The sequence below is a fragment of the Leucopleurus acutus genome (genome assembly GCF_964270905.1).
Source record: "Leucopleurus acutus genome assembly, chromosome: 16".
NCBI lineage: Eukaryota > Metazoa > Chordata > Mammalia > Artiodactyla > Delphinidae > Leucopleurus > Leucopleurus acutus.
Window position 1 is genome coordinate 29343340 of NC_139158.1, and position 18510 is coordinate 29361849.

Below are 18510 nucleotides of genomic sequence, written 5' to 3' on the forward strand. Positions count from 1 at the left end.
ATGCCAAGGACCAGGTGATGAACACGGAGTGACAGGTGTTACTGAGTTTGGGCTGGTGGCAGCGAGGAGCCTGCTAATAAGTTCAGATCTTGGACGGATGGTGCAGCCGCAGGAAGCACCTCCTTCTCGCTCTCTTCTGAAACCCCAACAAGAACCAGCAGTGGTTGTCGGCAAAATTCAGGGATGCCTTCTGCAGAGCCCGGGGACGAGCAGCCTCAGAAACTTGCATCAAAGAGTAAAAATGATCTTGAAGTTTAGAGACTGTGGCTTTTTTTGTCTCTGATTTTGTCTTGTTTGTGTTTACTTGCCTCCACGCTTCCCTTTTCAAGTTCTTTCCACCCACATCTTTTTTTTTTTTCCCAAAGGGTGTGAGGACAGCCCTTCTTTCTTTTTTTTCTTTAATTAATTAATTAACTTATTTATTTATTTTTGGCTGTGTTGGGTCTTCATTGCTGCGCGTGGGCTTTCTCTGGTTGCGGCGAGCGGGGGCTACTCTTCGTTGCAGTGCGCGGTCTTCTTATTGTGGTGGCTTCTCTTGTTGCGGAGCACGGGCTCTAGGGGCGGGGGCTTCCGTAGTTGTGGCTCGCGGGCTCAGTAGTTGTGGCTCGCAGGCTCTAGAGCACAGGCTCAGTAGTTGTGGCACATGGGCTTAGTTGCTCCATGGCACGTGGGATCTTCCCGGACCAGGGCTCAAACCCGTATCCCCTGCATTGGCAGGTGGATTCTTAACCACTGCACCACCAGGGAAGTCCCTCCACCCACACCTTGACCTTCTGCCTGGACATCACAGGGTGCCCTGCTGAGAAATACCATTCTCCCCAGGGAATTCTGGAGGCGGCAAAGGATTCCAGACCCATTAAGTGATTCCAGTTCTGCAGCACTTTTGGCCAAACCCTCCTGTTACCTTGAGCTGAACTGCGAGGCCATCTGTTATTGAGACCTGTTGTTAGGAACATCTTCCTATTAAAAAACAACTTCATATTTGTCAGATTCTAAGTTGAGGCTCTTAAGGTAAGACCCTCCCATTTATGTCTGCTTCCAAATCTTGATGCCATCCAAGATGGGTCTTGGTGTCCTTTTTACACATAGGTATCATTTTCTCCAAACATTTGTGGAAATATCGGGGTGACCAAATTGTCTTGGTCTTTGCCAGGGACTTTCCCAATTTAGGTACCAAAAATCCTGTATCCGGGGAAATCCCTCTTTCCTGGGCGAACTGGGACAGTGGGTTACCCTATGAAGCACCCATGATGTTTTGAGCTTAGTTCTAGGTGCTGGGGGTGCAGATTTTAATAATTTCAATCCCTGCCCTTAAAGGGCCCACAGACTGGTTAGGAAGACGTCTTAGACGAGAAAGGTGCCCTGTGACAAGTACAGCAGAGAAACGTATGTTAATGACAGCTAGCACGTGCTGAGGGCATATGTGTCTCTCGTGGCTCTGGGTCCTTTTCGCAAGCGGATTCGTTTAATCCTCCCAAGAGCATCATGAGGAAGAAGCTGCCAGTGTGCTTATTTTACAGATGGGAAAACTGAGGCACCAAAGTCATGCCCAGGGGAACTTTGATGCGACCACAGGCTGTCTGGCTCCAGACCCTGCACCCTTGATTTCCGCACTGTGTAGAGAGAGGTTTGGGAGGAATTAGTTCTCCTCTGAGAAAGCCAGAGATCACCTCTTGGAGAAGGTGGCAGCCAAGCAGGGATATGATGGGTGAGAAGAATTTGCAAACCCGTAGGGAAGGAAGGAAACAGGGGGCAAAGAGGAAAGAGCATGCTTGGGGCATGTTTGGGGACATCCAAGCCAGGCTGCAGACACATCAATTTGCAACTGTGGTGGGAGGTGAAGTGAGAGGCAGGGTGCGGAGTTAGGGGTTCAACGTGTCCTGGGAACCCCCTCCATCCCAGGCAACTCAGGACCTTAGGTCACCTTAGTCGGGGACACGTTGGCCGGTGTCAGAAACACCCCAGTGGTCTCAATTTTAGGTAAACGGGACACTGAATGCATTGAACTAAGGCTAGTGGTGGATTTGGAGACTCAAATTGCTTTTATCTTTCTTTCTTTTTTTCTTTTTATTAAGGTAACATTCACCAAACATAAAATTCACCATTTGAAAGTGTACAGTTCAGTGGCAAGTAGTACATTCATAGTGTTTTGCAACCATCACCTCCATCCAGTTCCAGAACATTTTCATCACCCTAAAAAGAAACCCCGTACCTGTTTCCTCCCAGTACCCTCCCCTCCCCACCCCCAGCTCCTGCACCATTAATTGGTTTTCTGTCTCTGGATTTACCTATCCTGGACATTTCGTATACATGGATGGAATCATACGATGATTTCGCGTCTGGCTTCTCTCACTTAGATCATGTTTTCGAGGTTCATCCCAGCGATGTTTTGGAACCGCTGTATCAGTGATCGAGCTGTTCGGCCAGCCATCTCTAGGCTTCCCGGAAGTCAGCCCCCTGCCTCTGAATTTAGGATTCCAGGCAAACGCTGCCAGGCTGGGACCCCAAGTTATCCAGTGAACACTGGTGCAGGCTCAGACCGAGTACGACGACTCCCAGAGCTTGTGTGAGGGCCCGGAATAGCAGCTCCACCGGGGTGTTTCCGGGAATTCTAAGACTGTTTAGGCCGAGTTTTTTTAGGAACAAATCTGTTGCTGAAAGTGACTTGGAGTTTTTTCCTGTGTCTCGAGGTTTCAGGATCAATCCATTAATCTCAGCTCAAGGCGCGAAGATCACTGCGCCCACCGGCGTGGCTTCTCTCCAGGATTTTGAGGGCTTTTTGCGACAGTCTTTCAACAGCGATATTAAAAAGCCTGCTCTGAGACTCGGTTGGCATGGCCTTTGCCTTTTCTTCCCTGGGAGCTGCAGCAGGTGGCAGAGATATCCCAGCCTCCCACTGCTGCTTGAAGCAAATGTGGCATCTCAGAAGTTCTGAGATCTCCCCTTCATTGCTTGTGTCCCCCAGATGGGCAGGAATTGCTCTGTGGATAGCTAACTTTGGCCGATCACTGACCTCCTGGACCCCTGATTCTCATTTAAAGAAGTAGATCGTTTTGAACTGCAAAGTCCTCATGACAAAATTAGTTGAAGTCCATAATGGGCAGGTAGTTTTTTAAATCTTGTCTTGGGTGTGTCGTGTGAAAGTCTGTGTTTATGCATCTTCACGGGTGTCAGGAAGGCAGAGAGAAAGGGGGTGACCTGTCGCCTTGGGCTCAGATGTGTTGCTTCCACTGAGAATTGATTTTTCCTTTCACGTTTCATTGGGGGGGGGGCAAAGTGCACAAAACGAGTTGCTGACTGTGTCTGGATCTCCCAGCCTGGGAGGTATTCTGATGAGTTCTAAAGAGCTCCAGAGTCTGAGGGGCATGGGTTCAAACCACTCCATCTGTGTAAATTTGGATAAGCCGCTCAACCTCTCTGGGCCCCAGTTTTTTCATCTGTGAATCGGGTTGATGACAACAATAATTTCTGACTCAGTGGTGTGGGAATGACATGGGATGATGCATGTAAGGGCGTGAATTACAGGGCCCGCTGCGGTCAAGTTAAGAGCCCGTTACGGTTCATCTTAATGCAGTTGTGAATCTGGGATGGGGTGCGGAGTAGCAGTTGTGAGATGAGTGGTAGATTCTGATCAGGCCAGGACGTCTGGACTCTGAGATGCCAAAATAAGGTGTAAACAGTCTTTGGAACCCCTGAGCACCCTTTACTTTCTTCCTGGAGTGAGAACCCAGCAGATTCAAGACCCAGAGGAGTGATGGGTGCAGGAGGAAGTGGATGCCAGCCCAGCCCTGCTTGGCCCCAGTACAACAGAAGGAAGTGTCCCTCCGTCTGCTCACCCGACCCCTGTCCACCTCCCTCCCTTGTGGCTCATGAGATTACGTTGCGAGAGGGCTGGGCATGCCTTGAAAAGAACATGCAGATGTAAGGGATCCTAGGACTTGGTCCCTAAAAGGTTAAAAACTGAGTTCGGACAATTGCGTTTATGACACCAAGAAAGGAGGAGTCATAATTTAGAAATACTCAATGAACAAATGTGGGTGATTGGCGGAACTCATTGGGCCCAACTACCTCTTTCCAAACAGTGAGTTCTCACTGGGGATCCAAGGGAATGAAAATTGGTTCTTGGGGGAGGGGAGAGGTGAAAAAAATCTGAACTATTACAGTGGTGTGTGGCCCTCCAAAACTCAACCCTGCCCAACAAAATCTTATTTCTTAGTATTTAATTTTTCTTGTTAGGTAGAAATTAAATTATATTCAAGTTAATTAATTGAATTTAAATATAATTTAATTTTTTTCCTTGGGGGCCAGGGGTAGGAGGGGAGGGAGGGAGGCGGCTGTAATGAAAACAAGATTGGGAAATCCTGTTTTATACTGGGTTCAGTGAAGGAGCTACTCCCAGACTCATTCCCATAGGCCTGCCCAGGAATAAATATCCGTGTAGCCCTCACTGCCCATTTAAGAGAACATCTTTCACCCAGCGAATCGTTGTCTCAGAGCAAGGGATGTTTTCAGCTAGGGACCCCAGACTTCCAATTGGCATATTTACGGATGAGAGAGTGGGGCCCAGGATCACGCAGCTGGTCATGGGCCAACTTCCAAGTCCAAGCCTGGTTCTTTTTTATTCAGTTATTTACTGATTGATTGATTGATTGATTGGCTGTGTTGGGTCTTCGTTGCTGCATGTGGGCTTTCTCTAGTTGCGGCAAGCGGGGGCTACTCTGTTGCGGTGCGCTGGCTTCTCATTGCGGTGGCTTCACTTGTTGCGGAGCACGGGTTCTAGACGCACAGGCTTCAGTAGTTGCGGCACGTGGGCTTCAGTAGTTGTGGCTCGTGGACTCTAGAGCGCTGGCTCAGTAGTTGTGGCGCATGGGCTTAGTTGCTCCGCGGCATGTGGGATCTTCCTGGACCAGGGATCGAACCCATGTCCCCTGCATTGGAAGGCGGATTCTTAACCCCTGCGCCACCAGGGAAGCCCAGCCTTGTTCTTCTTGCATCAGAAATGCCTCCTTTTCCTTTTCTGTAACCAACGGTCACGATTTGGCTACCTAACATCTGGCCCCAGTGCAGCGTGGAAAGGCAGGGCCTCTGGTTCGAGAAGTATTTGGAATTTCAAGATGGCGGCAGCATTCAGCGGAGCTTGGGGGGCCCTTCTGCGTGTAGGGCCCCATGGGCCTACCCGGGTCACATGCCCGTGAGGTCAGCCCTGGTCAAATTTTCCATGTTTAAAAAAAGGGGTTTGGAATGCCTCTCTCTGCATTTGGAAGGAGCTAATAAGAGTCATTATGAGATGGTGGAAACAGAAATCTCCAGCCCTTAGCATTTCCTCGATTCCTGCGGGGGCAGGTGGAAGGTGGGTGGAGAATCGCCTTCAATGTGTCCTTTTCAATAGACAGTCGAGAAAAGCCACTCTCAGGGGCTTAATAAGAAAGTTAAACAACTGGGGAGGGAGGAGGGAGACCCCCTTGTTTGTTCCTTTATTTCCCCCCACAAAGCTCCCCGTAACTGTGGCAACCTGGGTTCTGCAGAGGCTGCACCCCAGCCACCCAGGGCCACCAAAGGATTCTCAAGGCTGTGTTTTACGTGGCAAAACTGTGGCTTTTCTGTTTTGTTAAACTAAAAGACACTTTCCTGTGGTTTCCAGTTTGTCCCAGAAAAATGGGTCACAAGTATTAGATGGAATTGTGCTAGTACCTCAGCACACAGGCGGCTCTGGAGGGATGCAGGGTTCTCTGCTGACAGTGGAGTGTGTCTGTGTGTCTGTGTCCACATGTGTGTCTGCCCTTAAGAATTTCACATTGTGGGGGTGAGGAGGGGAGTGTGGAGGCCAGTTGAGCAAATCCTTTCTGGAAGGGTGGCTTAGTGGCTGGCTAGGTGGGCCTCCTGCCCCTGGGGGAAACCAAATTAAAAAGAAATGGGGGTGGGGAGAGAAAAGAAAAAAGAGAGGGAGAGAAATGGGATTGACTGAAGTGGCATTTCCTGGCCTGGGGCCTGGGGGAAGGCAAGCTGTGGAATTTATTCAGAAAGATTTCAAAGCAGCTGGTTATATGTTTTCTTTCCCTCCCTCCCTCCCTCCTTCCCTCCCTTCCTTCCTTCTTCCTTCCTTCTTTTCCTTAAACCATTCTAGACTGTTGCTCTTGTTCTTTTCAGAATTATGAGCGTGTTTATGTGTCTGTTTGATCCAAAAGCAATGTTCCCGAGAGAGAGTGTCCTGAAGTTCCAGCAAATAGGATGTGACCACAAGAAAGATGATGATGGTCAATTAAAACAGGGGCAGGGGTGGGTAGACATTAATTTCCAGAACCAGAAGCTCAGACCCTTCCTTCCTTTAGATGTCTTGGCAAGAACCCCACCTCCCCCCAGCTTCCTAACACCTGTGTGTTTGCTCTCAGCAGCACAATTCACAATCTCTGAGTTTCCTCCCTTTTGGAGGAGAGAGGCAATGGTTTGACCCGAACTATTTGCAGAATTTGGGGCACCCCAGGACCTTCTGTTTCCCCTCCCGAAGCGCTCCGTTTGCAGCCACAGCAAACTGCTATTTTAGGCTTTCTGGACGCATAGTGCTTTCTGCTCTTGTGGGTTTTTTTATATGACTCAGTTTTCATAATAAATCGTGTTGGCAGCTCTGGGTCTGCCTTTCCTGAGACAGGAAGGGACAGTGAGTCCTTGACGTTCTGCACGGATGTAAAATACCCGGGAGCACGAGGCGGCCGTGTTTCCCCCAGCTGAAGTCTCCTCCAGCGCAGTGCGCGGATGTGGGGAGGTCTGGGGCAAGCCGGGAGGGGACAGCAGCCAGCGTTGGAGGTGAGCCTGGTAGAGAGGCATCCTGGGGCCGATGTTTGTGGCCCGTCTTCCCTCCTACTTCTGCATTTCTGTTCCTGTGGGTGAGAGGAAATTGACACAGTTATATACCTTAACCACTTTTCACAGTCAGTCTGTTTTAAACCCTGAGCCTGTTTTCACAAAGATGTTCTGGGGTCAACCCCCCACTGTAGACTCCCCCCAACCCTGGGCCTTCCACCCCCACACAGGGGCCTTCCGAGCTTTGCTTCTTGTTTCCTTTCCAGACCTTCTGCTTCATCTACCCTGTCTAGGGTTGGACCTCTCCTTTTCTCTGTAACCTCCCATGGTTCCTGTCCCATAGAACCAGAAAGCGAGCCACATAGGCAATTTAAAATTGTTTAGTAACCACATTTTAAAAAAGAAAAAGAAACAAGTGAAATGAACTGGAACAGCATATTAACTCTGGCTATCTAAAGTATTATCATTTCAATCTAGAGTCGATATAAAAAATTATGAACGAGGTGTTTCACATTAACATTTTAAAAATGTTTTGAAATCCAAGGTGTATTTTACGTTGACATCATATCCCAAATTGGATGCTAAAATTTTATCAAAAACATTTGATCTCAATTCAGAGTTCCTTAAATTTGCTGTTGAGAAAGTAGATTCGCATACCCAAGGAGTCCCAGACTTACATAAAAATGTTCCAGTAAATGAATTGTGTATTTGATTTTCTTTCTTTCTTTCTTTCTTTTTTTTTTTTTTCCTTGTGGGATCTTAGTTCCCCAACCAGGGATTGAACCCGGGCCCTCAGTGTTGAAAGCACAGAGTGCTAACCACTTGGACCGTCAGGGATTCCCTGTATTCGATTTTCAATTTAAATAAATATAATTTAACAATTCAGTTCCTCGGACACATTTCAAGTGTTTGGCGGTGTGGTGTGGTTGCTGGCGACCATATTGAACAGCCCACATAGAGACCATTTCCATCCTTCTGGAAAGTTTCCCTTGGACAGCCCCAGGCTTATAGAATGAGATCCAAACATCTCCATAGGACTTCCACAATTTTCTAGAACCCAGCTCCAACCTATCTGGCTTTATTTATGGATTTTGTTTTACGCATGGTCGTTTTCCCATGCCTCTCTTTCCACTTTGAAAGCCCTTTCATCTCTTCCCCCAGAGAAATCTCCTCTTTCGGGCTGGGCTGAAAGGCAGAGCGTCCTTGAAGGATTCTCCCCTTCTCCCCGCAGCAGAATGAATCGATTCTGCTTCCCACGGGATCTAGAAGAGGAGGCATGGTGCGTGGGAAGCAGCACAGGCCCGGCCAAGCCCCCGGACTGTGGCTCGCTGCCCTCAGAGCTCCGTGCTCCGTTTCTCCTGAGACAGGTTTGAATGGATCTTCTAATGCAGCGTTAGCCCTGCCCCGTTGGAAAAACAGAAGCAGACAAAGGACGGCACTGTGTCCTTCTCCAGCTGCCCGGGGGCTGCCGAGCATGGGACCGCAGACAGGAACACACCCTGGGTCCAGGCCATGTAATTCTAGGCGGGCATCAGTTCTGCAGGGAAAAAAAAAAAACGGTTCTTTGCCCTCACAAAAGGAAATATGTGCCTGGCTGCTCTGATTCTCACTTTTCAAAATGAAAACTGGTTGGTTTGTGTGTCCCTGTGTGTGTTTACTTTTTAAAAACTGTAACATACTAAAAAAAAAAAAACTATAACATATATACAGAAAAGGGCACATAACTTAATTGTACAACTCGAATTTTCACAAAGTGGACATTCCTGTGTAACCACCCCCAGATGAAGGGAACATGACTAGATACCCTCACCCACCAGCCTCTTCCAGACTCTCCTTCCCCTCCCAAGAGTAACCGTTTTCTTAACTACACCCCCAAGATTCCTTTTCCTGCTTCTGGACTTCAGGTACATGGCATTCACCGTGAGGGTTTCTTGGCCTCTGGCTAGTTTTGCTTAGTATTTGCCATAGTTTGTGGTTGACTTTTGAAGGCCTTTGTCTTTTCCGGTCACTTGAAACACTGTTAGTAAAAACTGCAGCGGTTAATTTAAAAAAAAAAAGAAAAAAAAAAGGAGGAAAGAAAAGAAAAGAAAAAACACTAGATATGAAAGATAGGTCTTGGTTGGGTGATGGTTTCAAGTGTGAAAAAATTTATGTTCACATTTGGCGGATGTTGGCCCAGGGGATTTGGGTAATTTTCTCTTGTCATCATCTACCTTCTTTCTTTTTTTTTTTAAATGGAAAGGCAAAGGGTGAGCAATACCCAAGGCAGTCCTTTGTTTTCGTTTGGCCACTCCACTCGGCATGTGGGATCTTAGCTCTCCAGTCAGGGATTGAACCTCTAGTGGAAGCTTGAGGCCTTAACCACTGAACCGCCAGGGATGTCCCCCTACCTTTTACCTTTGTGTAGGGAATCTCTTGTTAAGGTTCTCATTCTTGGGTCTGGAAGGGATGATGTTAACTCCCTTTCTGGCTTTTGGACAAGACTGGACACAGGTCATTTCCTAATTGTCTGTTTGTCAGTTAGAAAATGAAAGAAATTCAAAAAGATACACGTACCACAATGTTCATTGCAGCACTGTTTACAATAGCCAGGACATGGAAGCAACCTAAATGTCCATCGACGGATAAATGGGTAAAGAAGATGTGGCACATATATACAATGGAATATTACTCAGCCATAAAAAGGAACGAAATTGAGTTATTTGTAATGAGGTGGATGGACCTAGAGTCAGTCGTACAGAGTGAAGTAAATCAGAAAGAGAAAAACAAATACGATGCTAATGCACATATATGGAATCTAAAAAAACAGTACTGATGAAACTTGTGGCAGGTCAGGAATAAAGATGCAGACGTAGAGAACGGACTTGAGGTCACAGGAAGGGGAGGGGAAGCTGGGACTAAGTGAGAGAGTAGCATTGACATATATACACTACCAAACGTAAAATGGATGGCTAGTGGGAAGCAGCCGCATAGCACAGAGAGATCAGCTCGATGCTTTGTGACGGCCTAGAGGGGTGGGATAGGGAGGGTGGGAGGGAGGCTCAAGGTGGGGAAGTATATGGGGATATATATATATAAGTATAGCTGATTCACTTTGTTGTACAGCAGAAACTAACACAACATTTTAAAGCAATTATACTCCAATAAAGATGTTTTAAAAAAAAGGATTGAGAGTGGAAAAGAGAGATGGGGAGATGTCAATTGAATTTTTTTTTAATTAATTAATTTATTTATTTTTGGCCGCATTGGGTCTTTGTTGCTGCACACGGGCTTTCTCTAGTTGCGGCGAGCCAGGGCTACTCTTCGTTGCGGTGCGCAGGCTTCTCACTGCTGTGGCTTCTCTTGTTGCGGAGCACGGACTCTAGAGCGCAGGCTCAGTAGTTGTGGCACACAGGCTTAGTTGCTCCGCGGCATGTGGGATCTTCCTGGACCAGGGCTCGAACCTGTGTCCCCTGCATTGGCAGGTGGATTCTTAACCACTGCGCCACCAGGGAGGCCCCTGTCCATTGAATTTCTGATCTGGTGTCTTCTGGTTTTGCTTTAGGTAAAATGTCTGCTCCAGGATCCTACCAGGCGGCTGCTGGACCTTCCTCGGTGCCAACTGCGCCCCCATCCTATGAAGAGACAGTTTCTGTTAACAGTTACTACCCCATACCTCCAGCACCCATGCCTGGGCCGACCACGGGGCTCATGACGGGCCCAGATGGGAAGGGCATGAATCCACCTGGGTACTACACCCAGCCAGTGCCCGTCCCCAATGCCAATGCAAGTACGTACGGCCTCCCGGGCCCCCTTACCTCTCCTTGGCCCTCAGCCCTGGGACTGCGGAGAGTGGCCGTAGTGACTGTGCCCCACAGTCTAAGCAAAGTGCCGGTCAGTCCAACTTTCCCCCGTGTCCTGAAATGTCACATCTAGTCTTGGGTTCCCTGTCAGTGAGGCTTTGCTTTTTCCATGATAAAGCACAGTGTATGAACTTTCCCACGTCCACTGTAAACTGAGCCTCTGCTGCTTATCACAGAGGCACAGCGAACCGTCCCAGAGAAATCTGGGAATGGGAGTTTGCTTTCGGGGGCTCCTGCCCTTCCTGCTGAGGCTTGGCGGGAGAACCCCTGCCCCAAGGCCAGGGCTGGAGTAGGAGAGGGAGAGGATGCAGCGGTGAGTGAGGAATGGGTGAGCTGAAACCCACCCCCAGCCCAACATTAGTGCAGGTGACTCCCCTGCCCTCCAGCAACTTCTTCATGTCCTTGCCCTGTGGTACTTCCTGCTGCCCGTCTGCGCCCAGGTATGTAGCTGATTCAGTATTACAGGCAGCTCAGAGAGCGGGCCCGCGAGACAGACTGCCTGGGTTCACCAGCCTCCTTGTGCCTCGGTTTCCCCATCTGTAAAATGGGGCCCATCAAGTACCTACAACCGGCGGCTGTTAAGATTAAGTAAGGTTCCATGAGTAATCATTGGATGAATGTGACCTATTGTTGTCATTGTGCTCAAGTGACTTTGACTCCTTGAGATGGAAGAGGACAAGATAACGACTTCAGACTCTTTTAGATCACACTCTGATCAATAAATAACTCATTCTTGTACCCCACATAACCCTTATTAAAATTTACGTGTAAGTGCTGCATTATGCTTTGATGCTGCTCTTCTGCAGGGGGTGGGGGTGCTTTCTAGGTCTTTCTGGGAATATTGTCTGGTTAGCCGTGGGTAACAGTTCATGTCCCCTAATACATAGATCACAGAAATGGCATCTCAATAACATAAAAACAGAAAAAAGTCACTTTGACAGAACTACGAGCTTAAACAACTTTGCCGAAAACCAAAAGAATGTGCTAAGCTCTGAGGGCTTTGTGATTTCCATCACCCTAGGTGCTCTTCTAATGCTTGTGGATGTCCGCGTGTGTTTTTCACATAGTTTTCTCTTTTTAGCACGATTTCATATACCCACTGCGTGTATCAGTATGGTCCCCCGACTTGTAAAGAACTGGGCCAGTATCCCCTGGCTTGGTAAACGCCAGCCTTATTACTGGGCATTGGAGTTTGCTAAGGAGACCGTGTGAAATGCAGGCTTGTTTATGGAGGATTCACTCTGTACCAGGCACGGGGTGAGGTTCTTTACTGCCTTTGTCCCATTTAATCCTAGCGACAACCCTTATTATTCCATTTTTTAAAAAACAGCTTTATTGAGATAGAATTCCCATACCATAAAGTTCACTCTTTTAAAGTATATGATTCAGTGGTTTTAGCATCTTCACAGAGCTGTGCAACCATCAGCACTAATTCCTGAACATTTCCATCACCCCAGAAAGAAACCCCTGTCACCCTCCATCCCCCCAGCCCCCGGCAACCACTAATCTACGGATGAAGAAAATTGAGGCTAAAACCCATCACATCACTGTTTCTGAAATTACCATCTGCAGACCACCTTTGTAGAACCACTCAAGAGCTTAAAAAGCAGTTTGGGGACCCTGCCCCAGACTTGCCGAAGCCGAATCAGACGGTCTTGAGGGCAGGACCAGGGAATCTGCATTCTTAATAAGCTCCGCACTTGAGTCCAGAGACAGTTGAGTTTGAAAGCCTGGTGGAGCTGGGCCAAATCTCCTCCAGAAACACACAGTCCTTTCCCCCATCTCGTGTGTGGAGGTTTCCAGAGCCCCTCAAGTGGTAATTCTGGAAATCTGCCACTGTTTTCTTCCCTTTTTGTCATTTTTCTCCCTCCTCACCCATCCCCAATTTTTTTTATTGTGATAAAATAACACATAACATAAGATTGATTACCTTAAGCATTTCTCAGCGTACAGTTCAGTGGCATTAAGTACGTTCACATTTTTGGGCAATCATTACCGCCTTCCATCTCTTACATTATACAAAACAAACTCTATACCCATTAAATGGCAACTCCCCTTCACTCCTCTCTCCCAAGCCCCTGGCACCCACCATTCTCCTTTTTATCTCTATGAATTCAACTACTCTAGGTGCCTCCTATCTGTGGAATCAGCAGTATTTGTCTTTTTGTGACTGGCTTGTTTCAGTTAGCCTGATGCCCTTAAGGTCCATCCATGTTATAAGATGTGTCAGAGTTTCCTTCCTTTTTAAGGCTGACTAGTAACCCGTTGCATGGATGGACCACATTTTGTTCATCCATTCATTTATGAATGGACGCTGGGTTGCTTCCACCTCTCGGCTCTTGTGAACAGTGCTCTCCTGAACGTGGGTGAGCAAATATCTGTCGAGATCCTGCCTCTACTGTTTTGCATTTAATGAATGTCTTCCTCATTTACTGATTGGCCGGTTTGTTCTGTTCCTTCCATCAGTTGCTGTGCAGACAGTCTACGTGCAGCAGCCCATCTCCTTTTTCGACCGCCCAGTCCAGATGTGTTGTCCTTCCTGCAACAAGATGATCGTGACTCAGCTGTCCTATAATGCCGGCGCCCTCACCTGGCTCTCCTGCGGGAGCCTGTGCCTGTTGGGGTAAGTCTGAGGTCCACTCAGACCCCGGGCTCTCCCGAATTCCTCTCTTGTAGGATTTCTCAGCCTCAGCACCTACTTCTGTGTTGTGGGGGCCTGTCCTGTGCCCTGTAGGATGTTGAGCAGCATCCCTGGTCTCTACCCACTAGATGCCAGGAGCTCCCCTGCCCCCGTTGTCATAACCGGAAATCGTGCCCAGTTGAGAACCACTGCCCTCGAGCATATCAGCGCCTGGAAGCTGCTGTCCCATCCTTTCTTCTCAGACCACTCCCTGCGTGTAGGGACAAGCAGAGCAGCCATTTGTATCCGTGTACAGCGATACCCTTGGGGATTTCTTTTTGTAGAATTTCATGACCTAATTAATAATGTTTGCTTGACTCTAAGAGAAGCTTTAAACAATCTGTACATTAAAATATTTTATAGTCATCTCTTCAAAATTTCTTATCCTTTTAGGACGCCCAGTAGTTTTCTGTTGCCTACACAAGGAGAATGTGTAAGTAAATTGATGTCTGCACCAAGGGTATTATGTTGAAAGAGATAATACTTTCTGTTCTGGGAGAAAGTTGAGGAAGCACCATTTAACTTTTTTTTTCCAAACAGATAAAGGCAGCCTCCTTTTTCCTGGCCATGCAAGTCACTCAGAAAACCATAAGTGCTCCGTTTGCTTCCTCGAAGGCAACCGTGTTTGTGGGTTTCTTTTCAGAGGCCCTTGCCTGGCTCTTTCCTCATTATCTGCTCATGACTTAGGTGGAGGGGGAATCATGGTTCTCTTCCTAATTTTGAAGAGAGGCTCAAAGCCCCTGAGAGCTTAATTAACTTTCTTGAGGACTTGTGCTCAGAGGGGAAGAAAGGAGACAGAAAACATTACATAAAAACTCATCGTCCTTTGGACTTTCCTGTTAAAACTAACTTTTGTCTTTGAAATCAGGGAAGGACAAAATGGAAACTTTTATCGAATATTGGCCTCTCGCTTTCAAATTGAGGCAGCCTTTTCTATCCGTTCTTCCTTTTCTTCCTTAAATGCAGTACTGTGTGTTCAGATCCTGCCTCTCACAGCTGTGTGGCTCTGGGCAAGTGACTTCACCTCTCTGTGCTCCAGTTTCCTCATCTGTAAACTGGGTTGTACTAACGCCCACCTCCGGGGGTGTTGAGGATAAAGTAGGTGGCTGTGTGTGCATCGCCTCTTGCAGCCATGCCCGCACTTGTCAGGCGGGAGGATAGGATGATCTCTAAATGCACTGGCTGCCCTTATTTGAACTCAGGTAAGCTTAGGCAATAGGAAATTCCATTCATGAGATAGTCTTCTCTTCAGGATATTTCCTGATTCTGCTTTATATAAATCAGTGTCTTCCCGTAAAATGTTGATTTTTTTTTTTTTTTTTTTTAAACTATGTTTTTTGGCAAACTTTGGTTGTAAGGCTGTGGGGTGTTTTCTGACACTGGCCAAGCCTCCAGCACCAGCTGCGTGTCAGTGTTTCTCAGCTCTGACACTACCTGGAGTTGCAGACCCCACAGCTTAAGGGCTCAGTCCCACAGACTGCCCCCCACTTCAGATGCCAGGCACAAGTCGTAGGTCCCCTCAACTTCTGACCGATCAGGGGTCCTGCTATCCCCTCTTCGGGTTTGATCATATGCTAGAATGAATGAACTCAGCATGGCAGTTTACTTACATTTACAGGTTTATCATACAGGAGACAGACAGATGGACAGCTAGGTGAGGAGGTAACAGGGCGAGATCCAGATAGGTCCTGAGTGCAGGGGTTTCTGTCCCCTTGGAGTTGGGGTACACCACCCTTCCGGCACATAAATGCCGGATTCACCAACCCAGAATCTCTCCAAATTAGCTGTTCAAGTGTGTTTATAACCCAACCGTCATCCCCCCATTCCACCCCAGAGGTCTGTAGTCGAGGTTGAAAGTTCCATCCCTCTAGTCACTTGGTCTTTCTGGTGACCAGCCCATCCCAAGCCTGTCTAGGGACCCACCCTAGTCATCTCACTAGCATAAACTCAGGTGTGATTGAAAGGGGCTCTTTGTGAGTAACAGAAGACACTCCTGTCACTCAGGACGTTCCACGGGTTTTGGAGCTCTGTGCCGAGAACCAAAGACCAAATATATTTCTTCTTACACCTCAGGCTGTATGGAGGTCCTGCCTGCGTGCGCTGATGATGGATTATGTAGGTTAAGAGATGTGATTTGTGGAAATTTATATGATTGTTGCTGTGAGAAGCAGGCTATCTGTATGGAAAAGTGATCAGTCCAAGACAGGAGTCAGCAAACTACAGCCCCGGGGCCAAATCCAGCCTATTTTAAGTTCTATTGGAACAGGTCACGCCCTTTATTTACGGATTATCTGTGGCTGCTTTCATGCTCCAGTGACAGAACAAGACCCATGTAGCCTGAAATACATACTCTGTGGCCCTTTACAAAAGAAATTCACCGATTCCAATCTAACACTTTGAAAGATGCCTAAGTGTCCCAAGACTTGATGATACACGCAGAGCAGTCTGTCTGTGGGAGCAGCCTTGGCAATGGCTGGGGTCTTAGTTCCCCAGGGCCACCATAACAAATTACCACAAACCTGGTGGCTTAAAACAATAGGAATTTATTCTCTCACCATTCTAGAAGCCGGAAGTTCAAAATCAAGATGCCATGCTCCTTCCAAAAGCTCTAAGGGCAGAATCCTTCCTTGTCTCTTCTAGCTTCTGGTAGTCCGGGTGTTCTTTGGCTGTGGTGCCTCACTGCAGTCTCTGCCTCTGTCTTTACGTGGGCTTTGTCCCTCTCTGTATTTCTGTGTGTCCTTTTCTCTTCTTATCAGGATCCCTGTCTTGGAGTTTAAGGAGCCCACCCTCATAATCCAGGAAGATCCCATCTTGGGATCCTTAATTACATCTGCAAAGACCCTTTTTCCAAATAAGGTCACATTTCTAGGTTCCGGGGATTAAGACTCCGACATATCTTGTTGGCGGCTGTCATCCAAACGACTACAGTCTGTAACGCTCTCCACGTGTGGTCTTTTTTGTTCTAGGTGCGTCGTGGGCTGCTGCTTCATCCCTTTCTGTGTGGACGCCCTGCAGGATGTGGACCACTACTGTCCCAACTGCAAAGCTCTCCTGGGCACCTACAAGCGTTTGTAGGACTCAGCCAGACCTGAAGGGAGCCGTGTGCTGCAGGAAGGCCTTTCCGACTCTCACCCAGCCCCACCCCTGGTGAAGGCTCCATTTTGGTGGTCTCATCTCTCCAGGGTCTCCACCTTCGTGTCTTCTCTTGGGGGGAAAATGTCGCAAAAATAACACACCTCCAAACCCCAGAAATTGCTGCTTGGTGTCATGCACAGGACATGCAAAGACATTCTCCTTGAGTGCTGGTTCAAGGGTTTCCTGCCTCCCCGTCTGTGACCCCAAGTCACCCCATCCAGCTGTGACCATTGTCCTGAGTATCTTCTGGTGATTTGCCACTGATTTTTTGGCCTCAGTGGGCCTTTCTGTTGGTGGTCTCAAACTGAGAAGCCCCAGATTGCCTTAGTTTTTAAACTGTTCTGGCCCTAGAACGGCTGAACCAACCTTTAGTGCCTACCGTCCTAGCCATCTGTTTCCACTTCTGATGACAAAAATCTTGCCTTACAGTCTAAGGGCTTGGCTCTCAGATTCTGTAACTGCAGGCCTTTAAATAGCACACAAATTCACTTTAATTTCTTAATTCATTTTTAAGTACAGGGAGGGGTTATTCACACCCATCAGACGCATAGCCATGAGGTCATAAACGCAGGCTAGGAATAGAAGGCTGGGTCTTTTTACTGATCTGCCTTCTTTGGACCAGATCCTCAGCCACTTTCCACAAAGAGCTTTTTTTTTGGTAGAGGAATTGTTTGTATTAACAGTTTTTGTGACCTCCTTTTGGTCTTAAACACCTTTGAACATAATTTTGAAAGGAGGGATTTATAGAACTGTTTTCCCTAACCATACGTTTGACTGGTATCATTTTCCCATTTGCCAATGCACTCTCACTTTTTTTTTTTTTTTCTTAACAGAAAAAGTAACGGGGATAATTTCGTCTACTGCCTTTACTTGGGTTTAGTGTTGTTCCTAAAGACCTCCATAATGGAACTCTTAAAGCGGGTCCCCTTTTGGGTTCCTGGTGGATATGTGGAAAGACGAAGGAAAGCGTGTTTGCGCACGTCTGAGTATCATGGTGCTGAAAAGTGTGGGGACCTGACTGTTTCAAAGGCATCTGAAGTCTGGATTTTATTTTTTCAGAAATCAATTTGTTGTATACCATCTGAAGACATGATTTCTAGGACTGAAGCAGCAAGCCAGAGTTCTCTGTGCGCTGCCGTGTCATCTTTGAAATCAAGACAAAGCCGGGCTCGACTTTCAAGAGTCCCCATTTTGATACTAAATAGGCACAGGGAATGCATGTGAATAATATTATGTAGAAATCAAGCCTAGGCCTTGATCGAAAATCTGTATATTGGTTCAAAATTATAGTCATAACCCATTGATTCAGCTTATTCGTTTGATGTTTCGGAAGTTCCAGTAATTATTTTTGCAATGACTATGGATACTACATAGTACTTTGGTGTTATCTGCTTTTCAAAAATAAAGTCTTTTGTTCACTCTGTGAACTATTCATCAATTCTTACGGTGTGAAGAAAGGTCTCATGTTGTGTTTCCAGCCGTTGGTACAAAGAACCCTTTATTTGTTCCATAACGGTAGAAAATCCTTCATGATAAAAACTACAGACGTGCTGAATATCCCCCGACGTCAAGATGACCGATGTTGAGTTGGGTGGATAGCTAGCGAGTCATATTTGAACATTAGGCTGTTGGAACCCAATAGGCGTCATCAGTGGCAGCAAGCCATAGCTTTCAAATTTTAATAAAATGCGCAGAAGAAAGCCGTCCTCATTCATGCTCCGAACAAAACATGCTTTGTTAATTGATTCGGGTAGATGCGAGATGCTAGAAGGAGGGCATTGTAACTCGCCGGGAATATGAATGTCATCCTCTTTTCCTACCTGGTGATAAAGCTTCATTTTGGAAGGTGCCGGAAAATCATGCCACCTTGGTGCGACTTTGTCATTTAAACCCTAACTTCTGGTCTTAAAAAATTGCCACTCAGCCGATCCTGAGCATGTGTTTTTCTTGCATTTGACAAAATTGAAGGCCATGCATATTTAGCAGTTTTGCTCAGATGGTGGCATATAAATGGTCTCAAGCTGTTATCAATTACATATGCAGAGTCTTCAAAAC

At 47.1% G+C, this 18510-nt stretch overlaps 1 protein-coding gene across 2 annotated transcripts in view; it reads left to right on the top strand.

Moving 5' to 3' along the window:
• LITAF (lipopolysaccharide induced TNF factor) overlaps positions 1–17896 on the top strand; it is a 30599-nt gene extending 12703 nt beyond the window's left edge. Inside the window, exons 1-4 of one of the 2 annotated variants that reach the window (XM_082857888.1) lie at positions 3445–3921; positions 10343–10567; positions 13107–13263; positions 16287–17896. In XM_082857888.1, coding sequence (XP_082714014.1) covers positions 3870–3921; positions 10343–10567; positions 13107–13263; positions 16287–16395 — 543 coding nt within the window. In that variant the 5' untranslated portion in view covers positions 3445–3869 and the 3' untranslated portion in view covers positions 16396–17896. Of the gene's footprint in view, positions 1–3444; positions 3922–10342; positions 10568–13106; positions 13264–16286 lie in introns of those variants that run through there. The other variant, XM_082857889.1, reaches the window with a different exon arrangement.
• The last annotated feature ends 614 nt before the right edge of the window (positions 17897–18510 follow it).